The sequence below is a fragment of the Halichoerus grypus genome, chromosome 8 (assembly GCF_964656455.1).
Source record: "Halichoerus grypus chromosome 8, mHalGry1.hap1.1, whole genome shotgun sequence".
NCBI lineage: Eukaryota > Metazoa > Chordata > Mammalia > Carnivora > Phocidae > Halichoerus > Halichoerus grypus.
The window spans coordinates 6,107,891-6,122,441 of record NC_135719.1 but is presented as its reverse complement, the minus strand read 5'-3'; the positions used below and the strand labels follow the sequence as shown (position 1 = coordinate 6,122,441).

The following is a 14,551-nucleotide window of genomic DNA, read 5'->3' as shown; positions in this document are numbered from 1 at the left end:
ACTGCATGGATAAATGTATTTCGTGGTTGGTAATGGTTCTTTTTCCATCTCCAAAAGTTGTGATTGAGTTGGAGGTGCATTTTCTGAGCTGGACTAGAAGAGAGGGGGTAAGGTGTTTCTCTGGAGAGGGGCCCCGACATCCCAGTGTGACATGGAGGGTTTCACGAGGTCGTGAGCGTCCAAAGATGAGTGTAGATGAGCCTTCGCATCCACGTGAGCAAGGAGACTTGCCAAAGTGATGTCTCTCGGAACAGTGAAAAGTCCCACACCAGACAACGAGGCACATTTCTGTCATTTAGAGGAGATACTTTGCTCTCATTTCTCTCCAAAAAGTGTTCAGAAGCCCCAAGGGCCAGGCTCAGAGCACTGTGCTACATAATCAAGAGATTTTTAATGATAGAATCTTTTACAACTTCAGCTGTTTATTTCCTGCGCTGTGCTATTCCATACGCTGGCCCCCAGCGCCCTGAGAGGTGAGGGGTATGGGCCTGGCCAGCAAGTGTGTTGACTGCTACAGCCCTGTCGAGGCCCCAGCTCTTCTGGGTTGCCGAGAGGGCAGTTTTTGTGCCAACTGGGGTATGGTCTAGAAGGAAGAGCCACAGGACAATGGAGGAGTGGATTGTCAGGAGTGTGGTTTCGCAAGCTCCAGGAAGAAAGCAGTGTGGGCAGGTGAGTCCAGACAGCTGGCTGTTTCTGCCTGACGTCACTGCACCAGCAGCTGCCCACAGGAGCCCTGCCAGGGCTAGGCTGGACTCTATCTTTGTAGCCCCTGTCATATCAGTTTATAAGGGCCCCTCTTGTCAGATCACACTCCCTCCCCAGGAAACTGCTGGGGGTGGTGTGGATTGTAGAGGTGGGGTGGGGTGCCAAGGCTAGCTCTGAGTCCTGGCCGTGTCCACCTGTGCATGTCCATCCTCAGATTCCAAACCCAAGCATCAAGGCCAAGGACTCATTATACCAAAGATCTGCCAGGATCCAGAGTCAGTTTCAGAAAGCTGGGCTTTCAGGTATGCAACAGAGTGGGGGCCAAGAGGGAGCTCACAGGTCTGAGAGGGGCCTATGGGGGTTGTATATATGGACATCTAAAAGGACTGACAGAGATGTAGTAATTTCCTGTGCAGCTGCAGATGACAATAACAAGAAAAACTGAGTTTGTTTTGGAAGGCTACTTGGCCTTATCTAACAGTATTTAAAATGCACATACTCTTGGGGTGCCTGGGTGGCTCAGTCAGTTAAGGGTCTGCCTTCAGCCTAGGTCATGATCCCAGGTGTTGGGATCGAGCCCCACATCAGGCTCCCCACTCAGCGGGAAGTCTGTTTCTCCCTCTACCCCTCCCCCCGCTTGTGCTCTCTCTCTAATAAATAAAATCTTAAAAATAAATAAATAAAATGCACATGTCACGATTCCAAGTTATAAATTTCTCCTGTAGATATACTTACACATCTGCACAAAACATTTTGTATACAGACATTTATTGTAGGACTGTTTGCAGGACCAAAAAAAAAAAGGAAACAACCTGAAAGTCCATCACTAGGGAACCAGTTAAATCAAAGAGCATATCTACATTATGAAGCACTTACTACATGGCCATTAAAAAGAGCAAGGAGGATTTATGGTGCTGATACAAAAAGATCTCTAAGATTTATTGTTACATGAAGAAAGAGGATCACATCCCACAGCTGTGTGCACAAAGTGGGCTTGCACATGGACAACCTGTACCTGGAAGGATACCCGAGAGACTGACGGCACGGTGGTTTTTGTCGCTCTCTTCAAAGGGGAACTGGGGAACTCAGTGAGGAAGACACACACCCTTTTGCAATATTTGAATTTTTCAATTATATGTATGCATTCCCTAGATTTACCAAATATTGACATTTTCAGAAATAGGACTTGGAATGAATTGTGGCTACTACAGAGTCCATACATATGGTCTATGTAGTTCTTTATAAGGTGTACGGGTCACCATTGTCGTCCCCCGGCCCTGGGGGCGCCAGCAATGGTGGAAGAGTGAACGTACAGATGAAGTCAGGAAGGAAGCAAATGGAAGTGTGGCTGTGAGCCAGGAGGTGGCGCTACAGAGCACAGGCCGCGAATCACCCTGCGAGGAGTACTGGGTACTCGGAAAGGGAGGCTAATATTTCTATAAACATCCAACAGCTTCTGCACCTAATTGTCGCTCTCTTCAAAGTAGTCTGTCGAGAGCCTGGATACTCAGAGGAATCTCTGAGCTCAGGCCTTAAACATATGTCAGAGACTCCTGCTTAATCTTTGTCTACAGAGGATGGATCTAAGTTTTGGAAACAAGTCAAATGTCATTTGGCCACACGTTGGTTAAAGAAGTGAGAGCTCAAGTCAGGCGCTTAATCCTTTGGCTAAGAAACAAAACAAAACAACAAGGCATAGAATCAAAGCAAGCTGCTGCTCCGACGCTTCTTAAAAATAGGTTCGGACAGCGAAGCCCCAAAACGGTGCTAAAAAGATAATGCGTGCCTGGGCAGCGCCGCGGGAATGAGGCTCGGGTTCCCAGGGGACTACTTGGAAGAAGGCACCGCTCCCTCGGAAGTGCAGGTTCTGCTTCTGTGCGGAGAGCCGGGCCCGGCCTCGCCGTCGGGGCGGCGGGCGGGACGGCGGCCGGGCGGCCGGGCGGAGGCGCGGGGCTCAGCTCTTCTTGCGCAGCTGGCTGTACTGCGCGCGGCCCAGGATGGGCTCCATGACGCTGGGCCGGAAGAAGCTGTCGCTGACCCTGCGCCTCGGCTTCTCGCGGGCCACCGCCGGGAAGGCCGGGCGCGTTGCGGCGGGCGCGTCCACCCTGTCCTCCGGCCCCGGGCCGGGGGGCGCCGCGGGGCTGCGCGCGGGCCGCAGGCTGCCGCGGGGCTGCGGGGGGCGCGGCGCGGGCTCGGGGCCGGCGGGCGGCGCCCCAGACGCCCTGCGCTCCGCCTCCCGGCGCTCGGCCTCTTCGATGTCCCGGAATTCGCTCTCGGGCTCCATCAGCGACAGCCTGGGGAGCTGAGGGCCCGGCAGCCGTGTTAGGGCCCCGGCCTGGCCCCTCGTCCCTGCGCCTCCCACCCACCGCTTCTCCGGGCCCCTCGCATGCACCCCTCCCGGGAGCGGCCTTCCGGAGCGCACAGCCTGGGGTGTGGGACGCGCGCGGGGGAGCAGGGGAGACCGCTGACGCCTTGCCCTCTCCGATGGTCTCCTCGGCCCAGACCCCCAAGGCAAGGCAGGCAGCCCCCCTCCCAAAGTGCCTGGACCCCTCGGGTCTCCCTCAGGGGTCGCTCCGTGGAAAGTCAGCGGCTTTCCCACCGGCCCTTGGGCCTGAGCTGTGCGCTCAGCAGCTCAGCCCACCCGCGGTCCCAGCCAGGGGCAGGGGACCCCTGCCTGGCCCCGTGTGGAGCCCGAGGTGAGCAGGCTGGCAGCCAAGACCCCTGCGTGCCTCTTGGAAGCGAGGGACTGAGTAACCCCCGCCCCCAACCCTTGCTCACTCTAAAGGGTGGGCGCCTGACTGCGCCTTCGGAGCCTGCGCAACCCGTGCCTCGCTCTGGGCAGGGGCCCGGGGACTGCCAGAGGGACAGTATTGGTGTCTCTTGGGTTTTTCCTGTTGCTAACAGGTGATAGGACCGGGATGGGGCAGCGGCTGCGCCCTGGAAGCCTCCCCCCTGAGGTGAGGGCTGGCCCAACTGGGGACCCCCAGACTGATGGTCGGAAGGGGGGGCTGTGGGAAAGGGTCCCAGGCCACCGCCAGCGTCTCTACACTCTTGGGGCTGGCAAGGGCCCCCCATCAAGGCCGTAGTTCGTCAAAATGTTTCTGGGGCGCCCAGGAGATTGGGGAAAGGAGGCCCACTGCAGCCCCTTGGGTCCAATCTGCTTTACCCGTCCTTCCCGGGCCCCTGGGGTGGGTGGGACTCACCGGCACGTAGTGGACCACCGTGTCTACCACGTTGTCAGTGACGCCCTTCAGGGCGTCTGACAGGGACATGGCCCTCCCCTTGGTGGGGGAGGCGGCGCGGGCCGGGCTGAGGCCCAGCATCCTCGCCGCCGAGCCCAGCACAGCCATCGGCGCCCACGTGACGGCTGAGACGGTGCTCCACGCGGCCTTCTGCAGCACGTGCGCCACGCTGCCCAGGACGCCTTGCGGGCTGGGCAGGGCTGCCACCTGGGGGGCCAGAGCTAGGTCAGCACCTGCGGCGGCGCGCCCCCCGCCCTTGTCCTCCCCACCGCCCGCAGAGCTGGAGGGAAAGGACGCGGCCGCCGGTTTCTTCCGAGCTGTGTGGCCTTGGGCAGGTCACTTCCCCTCTCTGGACCTGCTTCCTCACCTGCACCACGGGGATGACAGTCTCCGCCCTGCCTACTTTCTGGGGCTGGGGCTGTTGGGAGGGTCAGCCGAGAGAAGGGCACGGACGGACTTTGTTAGCCGGCCGTCTGGGGGTGCGGCTCTGGGTCTGGGGGCCGAGGCCCACCCCCTGCCTCAGTGGGCTGTGGGACCGTGAGGCGTCCACGTCCCCACTCGGCCTCTGCTCGCCGCCTTACCTCGCTGAGCTTGTTCTCCTCGGTGTCAGATTCCTCCTCCTCCTCCGTCTCCTCCCCCTCCGTGTCCGTCCGGTCGTCGTGGTCCTCGTCCTGGGCGGCGGCGAGGTTGTGCAGCCAGGGCACTCGCACCTCACTCTGTCGCCGGGACACCACCTGCATGGCGGCCTCCGCGCCCCACTGGGCCAGACTGCTCTGCAGGGGGGGTGGGGGGGTGGCCCGTGAGCTGCTGGCCTCCCACGCCTGCAGAGGGCCGGGCAGCCCCAGCGCGCAAAAGCCCTCACCAGGGGCCGGGCCCCAGCGGACTGTCCCCCAGACTTGTCCCCGAGTGATCACTCACACACCTGGGGCGCGCACATCGGAAGCGTGCAGCTCTGTGACGTTTTGTAAGCACACACGCATGTAACTACCACAGATCAAGATAGAGGCCGCTTTCAACCCCGCAGAAGTCTCCCGTGGGGGTGCCCCCACCCTGCCAGTACCCCCCCCCGCCGAGGGACCACATGTTGACCTCTGCCAACAGAGGGGTGGTTTTGCCCATTTTTAAACTTCATATAAATGGACTCATGCAATGGGTCTTCTTTCACAAATAGCTTCTTCTGTTCAACATGGTGTTGTGAGACTCATCCGTGCTATTGCACGTCAAGGTAGCTCCTTCCTTGTCACTTCTGTGTCATAGTCCATGTAGATCCACCACAATTTACACACCCTGCTGTTGGTGGACATCTGTGCTGTCTCCAGTTCTTGGCTAAGGATAAAGCCTGATAGGAACATTTTGACGTGTCTTATGGGGGGACGTAAGCTCTCATTTCTGTTGGGTTGAATTGCTGGGTCTTGGGGCGGGGGGGAGGCGTGTTTAGCTTTAGTAGATTCTCCTTGGAGACTTGGAGATCTTTAAAGAGTGAAAAAATCCAGAGGACCCCAGTGTCCCATGGGTGGAAACAGACCTGGGCAGGTGGGCTGGTGCCCCCTTGAGGCACAGCCTGGCTCATTCCTAGCCCTAGGGAACTCCCCGAACAGGGCCTCTTTCTCATACAGCTTCAGGGGACACCATTATGTTCTGTGTGAACAGGTCGCACAGTACAGCAGGCCCTCCTACTACACGTAAGGCTGGGACATGGGTCAGTCGCAGCCCCCACGGGTAAATGATCCCCCAGGGCAGGGGACAGAAGAGAACCACTACTCCCGTATCCCTACTGGAGCCACAGAACCTGGCGCATAGTAGGTTCTCAGCAAACATTTGTTTGAATGAATGAGTCAGGCCTGATGATGCTTTCAAAAGTGTTATTCAAATGATGGCTGAGAAGTGGTTGTTTTGTTTGCTGACCTTTATGCTTTAATTTTTATTTCCTTTGTTTTCCTTTATTTGGCCTTTGTTTCTTATAAAGGTTCTTATGAAAAAATTCCAGTTTCTATCTGCTAAAATACACAGTGGGGGTGGGGTATGGCGGGCAGTTAGCCCTGCTTGGGCCTAGAAAAGTCAGCTTTACCTTAGGTGCAAGTAAGATGCAAATTAGAAGCCTCTAAAGGGGAAATTTTACAACCTGGGGGCAGTCAGAGTCAGGGATGCAGCCCAGCCAGCATTCTCTCCCCAGCAGAAGGGGTTTGGGACCTTGCTTACTTACAGGTGACACTTCCTGGTCCCTGGATAGCAGCTAGGGGTCTCTGCTCCCTCATAGGTGGGAGGGCCCACCGCAAGAAGCTCCCTTGTGAGGATGAATGCCGGAGGGTAGGACTCCGAGGGAGAGGGAGAGAGACAGAAGTGCCCTCGGCTCACAGCCTGTCCTTTCCCCTCTCCTTGAAGCCCAGAGGACTGGCCCTCCACCCCCTTAAGGCCTCCTGTCCTTAAACCAAAAGTCCCAGCCCAAGCTGGAGGAGAGAATGTTCCTAGGACCAGAGGTGGAGTTGGGTGGGATGGGAGGGACCCAGGCTAGGGGTCAGCCAGAGCTCAGGGCAGACACTCACCAGGGGTGCCACACCTGGGATCCACATGGCCAGGGCGTGGCCCTGCTTCAGTGCCCGGGCTGTGGTCTGGAAGGTGTGCTGAGAGAGGGTGCTGGCCAGGGCCCCAACCCTGTGCATGAGGCTCGGCTTGGCTTTGGAGGGCTTCTGGGCCTGCTGCTGTCCTGGAGCAGGGGCTGGATGGGATTTGGGGGGAAAGCAAGGAAAGCTGATCAGAGAGAGAGGGGTGCTGGGGAAGCTGAGGTTGTGTCTAGGGTTGGAAAGTGGTTACCCGAGCTCCACCACAAGTGGAGCCGGTGACTTGGGTCACTCACTTTCCCCACTCACAAATGGGGAGAGGAGGCTAAATTAGGATAGATCCCTCTGGAAATCTTGCTGGGCCTTCCCTGTCCCAGAGCCGTGGCCGGCTGAGCCCTGGCTGCCTCTTACTAATTCCCAGGCAGCATGGGCAGCCAACTCACTTCCCAAGAAGGGTCTGCCAGCCCCCCATAATGGTAGATACCTGACTCTTCCTTGGCTGAAGGGAGGAGGAACTCTACCATCTTCTCAACACTACCCAGGGCCAAGTCAGCCCCTCCGGAGGCCAGCCGGCCGGCTCGGGTGTTCGCGGCATACTCGGCAGTGTCTTTGGCTACCCCCCAGGCGAGCTCATAGCTGGCCAGAGCGGCCCCCAGGACCTTGTCCGAAGTGCTGGTGATGGGCACGCTGATGCTATTGCGGGCACTGCGAAGGCGGGTAGAGATGGTGTCCTTCAGCTCAGAGGCGATCTGGGGGAGATGGGGAGGGGAGTCAGGCCTGTGGGTCTGGTAGCCCTGAGCCCAGCTTCCAGGAAGGCCTCATTTAAAGGCTCAGGAGAGAGGCATGTGGCTGTCTCAGTCTGTAGAGCGTGTGACTCTTGATCTCAGGGTCATGAGTTCCAGCCCTACACTGGGCATAGAGCTTACTTAAAAATAAAATAAAATAAAGGCCCAGGGGAGGGGCACCAATATCTGGACCCCTTGATTAAGCTGAGCTTTAAAGGGAAAGGGCTCCAGTCCTCCCTGTGCATGGATCTCCTGGCCTATTTGCACCCCACTTCTGCCTGGCAACATCCTAACCAACTTTACCCCCCAAAGGCCACCTCCTTGATGACACCTGTCTCGATATTCTCATGCTCACAAGGCATCTCCACTCCCAAATTCCTCGAATGTCTTGTCTGTCCTTCCCTCAGAACATGGTCCCATTCCCATCTGCATCTAGACTGAGTCAGAGATGTGGCTGATCTTCCTACCAGTTCTGTATTGGAATAATTTATCTTTCTCTCCTAGTAGTCTGGGAGCTCTTTTGTGACAAAGATGCCCTTCATCTGGAAAAATGTGAAGAGCACAGGCCTCGGAGCCAAACAGACCTGCTCGCATGTGGCCTCCACTGAAGGCTGTGTGCCCAGGGCGAAGTCACTAGTTTTCTCATCTGTAAAATGGGGATACCCACCCCGTACCAGAGGGTTGACAAGAGGATTAAATGGGAGGGCTCCATAAATCGCATTGTGGCCCCTGGCATAGGGTAGGGCTCAGTAAATGTTTGTGGGATGAGTAGATAGTCAGTGAGATGAAGCTTATTCCCCAAAAGCACCTGACATGGCCCTTATCTAGCAAATACCCAATGAATATACAGCTAGGTAAAGGGACTTTTTCAGTCTCCTGGTCCATAAAGGGCTGGATCTTGAGGACATGGGACTGCAATCCTGAGCTCCGATGAGTGTGGCCCATGACCTTAGGTGACTATAGTTACCAAGTGGCCCAGTGCCGGCCCACTAGGTATCCTGGGGTGGGGAAGGGGGATCATGGGATTAGAAGCAGTGGGACCCACCCCAAGCCCCTGTTTGAGTTAGCCCCTGGGCTGTGCCTGCTTTCCAGAAAGCCTGCCTCCATTTGGCACCACAGGGAGAGTACTAAGCCCACTTGTGGCCTTAGGGGCAGGCGGCCACCCCCAAGCTTGGAGGGCACTTGCCATAGAAATGAAAGGCTGACAGTCATTGCATCGTCAGCCTGTGCCCTCTCCTCCTGAGAGGTGGGACAACAGAGTACGGGGCACATTAGAGAAGAGGAAAGGGGCTCACCTTTTCAGGAGGGTACTGGAGGGCTGGGATCTTTTCCTCCAGGTGGTCCAGGCCACGGCAGGCCAGCTCGTTGGCAGCTATGACTAGAAGCAAAGGCCACAGTGGGGTGAGCCACAAAGACCTAGCAGTGGCCTCTGTGTCAAGGAAGGCACCTCAGAGCCCTCAAAGCCCCCCAGCCCTGCTGCATCGGAAGCATCTTGGAACCTGAGTCCCCCCCCCACCCCGTTCCCCAGCCCCTCTTAGCTCCCCATTCCGGGAGGCCAGGCCGGTGTCTTCCCTCTGTGTAGGAACTCTGGAGTCAGGCAGATCTGCACGCAGAGCCCAGTGCGTGCGTCTGCAGAGTGTGGCTTTGGGTAAGTCACAGCGTGCCTGAGCCTCAGGTTCCCCGTTTGTCAGATGTGGACTAATGGTGCCTAACGTGCGGGGTTGTGGTGAGGAGGGAGTGACAGGAACTCTGTGAATCACCAACAAATACTGGTGTCTCCTTCCCTGTCCTCCCTCCCCTGTCTGGGTGAGGTTTGGGTGGGCATGAAGACAAGGTGTGAGAGGAGGGGCAACAGGGCCCTTGGGTGGGCCCTGTTGGGGGTAGGGCCGGTACTGCTTCATCCTAGAGGTGACCAAGTCCAAGCCGCAGCTGGCCCAGGCCCCGGACTGTCCATGTCCTTCCTTCTACCTTCTAGGAGTAAGATGATCAACGGTGAGAAGAGGGTGGCAGGGAAGAGAAAGGAGTTGCCCCCAGAGAGGGGGGCAAGTGCCAGAGTATGTAGATGCTTCTGGGAGGTACGGGCTGCTGAAGACAGAGCTCTGCAGTCATGATCATGGAGATCAGTTCTCTATGCTTTCATATATTCTCTCTCTAGATAGCTTACATTTCTTCACAAAATTCTCAAGCAGCAGAGAGCCCAGATGACTTGGGCCATCTTCTGACTGGGCAAAATGAGACCCAGGGAAGTTTTTGAAGGAGTTTGGAGGCAAGGAGGCTGGCCCAAGGCAGAATCCTCACACACCCATAATTCTCTAATCAGGATGGTAGAAGGTCCTAGACTTCTTGGTGCTGCTGGAATTTCCCTCAGCCCTGTCAAGAGCCTTGCCTTAGATGCACTTGTCGTGATGAGCACTGGGTGATGTGTGGAAGTGTTGAATCACTATGTTGTATGGCTGAAACTAACATAACACTGTATGTTAACTATACTGGGATTTAAAAAAAGAGAGAGAGAGAGAGCCTTTCCTTGGAGACCATATTTTCAAATGGGGCAGAACAATTTGAGTAGGGCTGGGTCAGGTAGTAGGGCCCGTATGGACAGTTGCTCTCCACCTCCATGGCCCAGGCTGCTAGCTCTCTGCTGCTGGGCCTGGACACCTTCCCGTCCCCCCCTGCCCCCCCAGGCTCTGCTGGGCCAGACCTAGAGTCTCCTGCCCCTGCTTCTGTATCAGACTCTGCTAGCTCCTACTGTTGCTGCTGGATTTGGGGCCAAAGTGGGCATCTGGTCTACCACGAGCCTCACTCCCACCACTGCCCACACAGCTCTGCCCATCCCTTGCCCTGCCAATTCTTTGGCCCATCATTGTCATCCCAGGAAAATGCCAACTGGGCTGTAGATGGGACATCTACAGAGGAGGAGAGATGTACCTCCCTATCTGTACCTGGATCTACAGCCGTCTCTCACTGTATCATCTACAGCTGTAGAGGAGAAGATCACGTAACGGGATGTAGGTGGTTAGAAAGGCCGTCGGACAGCCAAAAAGGCACACAGACATATCGGCAGACAGACAAGCAAGCTACCAGACAGACAGACAGACAGACAGGTGGTGGCCTGCCAGTGCCCGGAGGACTCACACTGGGTGGACAGCCTGCGGACCACCGGCTCCATGCTCCAGGCCGCCAGGCTGCTGGCGCCCTGCACACCCTTCTCGTAGGCATTGCATACAGAGGCCACCAGCGGGTGGGCTTCCTTGGTGCTGGTGTAGGTCTTCTGGAAACACTCACAGGTGCCGCTCACCACCGGCAGCTGCAGGACCCTCTGCAACACGTTCTCCTGCTCCTGGAGCGGAAGGAAGGAAGGCAGGCAATCAAGGTGTTCCCTGCACGCTCCTGCCTCACGGGAAGGCAGCCCCGGGTCATGGAGCCCACTGGGGAGGCTGTCACCTAGGAGGAACCCAGGCCACAGAGGTCTCTGGATGGCTCACAGGAAAAACCAGAGCCAGCCTGCTATGCTCTCCTGGCTCAGTCCGGGCTCTGCTGAGATACTGGGACACGGCCTCCCTGCCTGCGTAGGCTGGTCCCCTGCCTGTGCATGCTCCCCCTTGCCTCCCATACCCATCTATCTGGCAGAATGCTGCTTCCTCAAGACACAGCTTGAGCATCACTGCTTCTGGGAAGCTTCCTGACCCTTCTCCTCACAACAGCAGCCACCACTTCTTCCCTGGCTCGCCTCCATCACAGGGTGCTGTGATCGTGTGTGTACTCGTCCCTCTCCCAGTGCCTAGCTCCAGGGCAGCAATGCTGGCTGAATAAACGAATGGGTCGGGGCTGCACCTAGGAGGGGTAAGTTGAGATCTGCCCAACTGCACAGAATCACAGAAGTTTAGGCCTCCAGGAGCCTTTGCAGCAAAAGAGCTTCCCATAGTCTTTCTGGCGGGCTTGTATTTTTTTTTTTTAATTTTTTTAATTAAAAATTTTTCTCAAGTTCTTCATTTTCTTTAATTTAAATTCAATTAATTAATATATAATATTAGTTTCAGAGGTAGAGGTCAGTGATTCATCAATCTTACATAATACCCAGGGCTCATTACATCACGTGTCCCCTTAATGTCCATCACCTAGTGACCCCATCCCCCCACGTTCCTCCCCTCCACGGCAGGCTTGTATTGACACGCCTCCTTGGATGGACCTTGGCCCTCATAGAGTGGCCTGTGGCCCTCGTTGGACAGCGCTGCTGAGCTGCAATGTGCCTTCACCCGCTGCTCCACCCTCTGCCCTCTGGAACAACACTGAGCACATTTATTTCATCATTCATGGGCTGGCCCTTCACATACTTGAAGGCAATATGCCTGCCTTTAGTGGTCCTTCCTCCGTGCTAAATAGCTCCAGATCCTGGCTCAGCTTACCGCCCTGGTCTGGTGGCCCCTCTGGCTAGGCTACAGTTTAGTGTTGTCTTTCTTAAACGTATAGCACTCCAACTTGAAGACAGCATTCCAGGTGTGGTCTAAGCATGTGGGGTACAGTGAACTTGTTGCTTCTCATTTTTGGGGTGCTGTGCTCTTATTAATGCAGCCATACAATGAAACTTAAGGTCACCCAGGAATTTCAGTGAACACACACTGGTCTTTGAGTAAAGAATGTGGGTTCTAGTCCTGCACGAGGAAATATTTACTCCAGGCACTGACTGGGGGGCTTGGGTGACAAGACCTCACTGAATTCTAACAGTGACCCTCTGACGGTCAGCACTAGCACTTTGCCGGTGAGGACACAAAGACCCAGAGATGTGAGGTGACTTATCCAAGATCACACAGCTAGTAAATGACAGAGTCAAGATTCCGACTCAGGCCTGAAATGGCCTATCTGCAAGATTCACTTCAAAATATCGCAAGGTCTGGGGATAAAGGAGAGCACAGGTGAGGCAGGATTGGCCACAGGATTGATTAATGGCTGTTGCGGCTAGTGAAGGGTATTAATATTCTTCTGTCCACTCTTAGGAAGGCTAAGAATTCTCCACGTGAAAAGTAAAGAGAGAAAGCTCCCCAGGTCCTGACTCAGACGCTGGAGCTCTCTGCAGTTTGACTATGTCCCTGTTACAGGGCTCTGCTCTGGAGGTGAGGACCTAGCCTCTTCCATTTGTAGGCTGAGTTAGGAGACCCATCAAGGAGACTTGTAACAGCAGGCTACAATTTTTTAGCTTTCATTTTGCAGGTGAGTTTGAAATTTGAACTAGAAAAAGAATCTGACTGTAAACAAGAGAATATTTTCTTTAACATTTGGACAGAGCCTTCGGGGGTTGTTGTAAGCAAAGCCAAAGAGGGACAGAGAGGTCCTGGGAAGGGAATAAACCACCAACCGTTTGGATGGGTTAACTATGCACTGGTTCATTTTATGCCTCTGTGTTCTATGATTTAATATAAAACTTGGTGGTGATTCCAAGTGCAAAAGTTAGCTAAAGCCTAACTTGGGACAAGATGGGCATTATATGGGCTCACAGTTTTTAAGTTTCACCCACTATCTGAACTGTGCCTAAATCAGAGAGGCCTTGCCTGGAAGGGTCAAGTACCCCTAAAGGTATCACACTGCTCCAAGTCACAGTGAAAACCAGGCTAGACACAGAACCCCGGAAATAATGTTCCTCTAACCCTTTCCCATATGCAGCACAGGCTGTATGTCGTGTAACCCCGAGAGGTGCCATTCTCATACTCTAGAACATGCACGACACCCCGGAGTTACAGAATGCAGTGGCTTGGCATTTGAATCTACATCCCGCCTGGGCGGACAAAGCGTGGGCGTTTGCATCAGGGTTTAGAACACAGTAGTTCCCTTCCTCTCCTTACCAACTCAGCCAATATTTCTGTTCTTTTCTTCCGAGGTGCTCAGTTTTCAGTAGGCACCCCCCCACCCCAAGAGCACCCTGCAAAAGGTACTGAGGGCAAGAATAATGAAAGACATAATGGCCAATGAAAGAGGAATATAATCTAGACATAACTTGTTCTGAGTCCCCTGAACCTCTCCTCCCTGCTCCTTCCTCCCCCGCTCAGTGGTCCCCCCACTTCTCAAGTTACTTACAGGGAGGTCTCCATCCACCAAGGTTGGGTCCTTGTTGACCGCCGTCATAGCTCTTCAAGCTGCAAAGCAGAGTCACAGGTCCATCAGAAAGCCCTCAGCTTGAGGCCCGCAGGGTCAGTTCCCAACCTCTCATGGCCCCGATGAGGCCCAGGCTGCCGGGGAGCTCCAGCTCCCTCAACAGAAGGCATTAGGCTGGAGCATGAATGTCACAGACAAGCGGTCACTCCCTAGAGCCCCATTGGGAGGAGGTGCCCCACAGCCTACTTGTCAAGACTGATGTTTCTGACAAGGGTTCAGGGTAAGAAATGACAAATAAGGGTAGCTTTAAGAGATAAGAGGTTTTAGATGAAGTTAAGGGGCTCCCAGATGAGGATCCAAAAGAGACTAAAAGAATAAATTTCAGCTTTAGTCTTTTTTTTTTTTTTTTTGATGCAAAAGTTCTGCAACAATTCCTCTCTTTTTAGGCAAGCGTACCTGCCAGTCCTTCCCTGAATGTTCAACTAGGAAGAAAGTCATCACTTAAAACCAGCTATTTCGGCTGTGTTCTGGAAAAGCTAGTGCCCCAGAATATCTACCCTACAGTCTTGGTTATTCACCTTGAATAATCTCTCCCCCTCAGTGGTTTCCCTGTGGCCTCTTCCTCTTCAGTGAAATTCTCAGGAGACCCTTACCCTCAGCTTCTTTCCTTTAACTCTCGAAAACAAACCAGGTAAGGCAGATGTTCCCGGGCCCCCCGCACTCACGCTAGCTGACGCTGCCTCAGTCCCCCAGAGCCCAGGCTGCTGAGTGTCTCCCCCAGCAGAAACAATTCCAGCCGCTCCAGGGAAGCCTTGGGCAATACTACTAACACCTCCCAGTTGGAGGAGGGCAGAGAGGAAGAGAACGTTGGGTTATTTGAGCCGGGGTCCCCTGAACATATCCTAGCTTTGGCAAGGAGATTTGAGCAACTAGGAGGAGGACTGCAGAGCTGACAGAGATCCAGCCCCAGAGGAGTTATTATTCCAGAGCCATGAAATATCAGTTCTGTAACATGTTTCTGGCCCCTAGTTCTCCAAAAAACTGTCTTCCAGAAGGAAGGTGTGGGAATATAGGTCATAAAACTCAAAAAATTCTCAAGTTCTATAATCTTTGGCTCCTTTTTCACAGAGTGTCCTGTGGACTGTTTTTAACCCATTTCCCTCATCCCTTATTATTT

General features: G+C 54.7%; 1 protein-coding gene across 5 annotated transcripts; it reads right to left on the bottom strand.

Annotated features, from left to right (window-relative positions):
• Window positions 1-1,456: 1,456 nt before the first annotated feature.
• On the bottom strand, window positions 1,457-14,273 carry PLIN1 (perilipin 1). 5 transcript variants are annotated; one of them, XM_036069905.2, is made up of 9 exons: window positions 13,953-14,273; window positions 13,357-13,415; window positions 10,423-10,627; window positions 8,586-8,668; window positions 6,990-7,254; window positions 6,491-6,663; window positions 4,529-4,720; window positions 3,909-4,154; window positions 1,457-3,007 (listed from the first exon to the last, which is right to left on the bottom strand). In XM_036069905.2, exons 2-9 carry the CDS (start codon window positions 13,402-13,404, stop codon window positions 2,660-2,662), a joined length of 1,560 nt encoding a protein of 519 aa, XP_035925798.1. In that variant the 5' UTR covers window positions 13,405-13,415; window positions 13,953-14,273; the 3' UTR covers window positions 1,457-2,659. The 5 variants fall into 5 exon arrangements, with proteins under 5 accessions (XP_035925798.1, XP_035925800.1, XP_035925799.1 ...); XM_036069907.2 differs by having other exon boundaries at window positions 14,028-14,273; XM_036069906.2 differs by having other exon boundaries at window positions 14,100-14,273.
• Window positions 14,274-14,551: the final 278 nt, after the last annotated feature.

Coding starts and splice junctions, on each gene's coding strand:
- PLIN1 (XM_036069905.2), bottom strand. CDS start 13,404: ATGACGGCGGTCAACAAGGACCCAACCTTGGTGGATGGAGACCTCCCT. Junction 8,669..10,422: donor CCGCAGGCTGTCCACCCAGT/GTGAGTCCTCCG, acceptor CTTTGCTTCTAG/TCATAGCTGCCAACGAGCTG. Junction 7,255..8,585: donor TCCAGTACCCTCCTGAAAAG/GTGAGCCCCTTT, acceptor CATCTCCCCCAG/ATCGCCTCTGAGCTGAAGGA.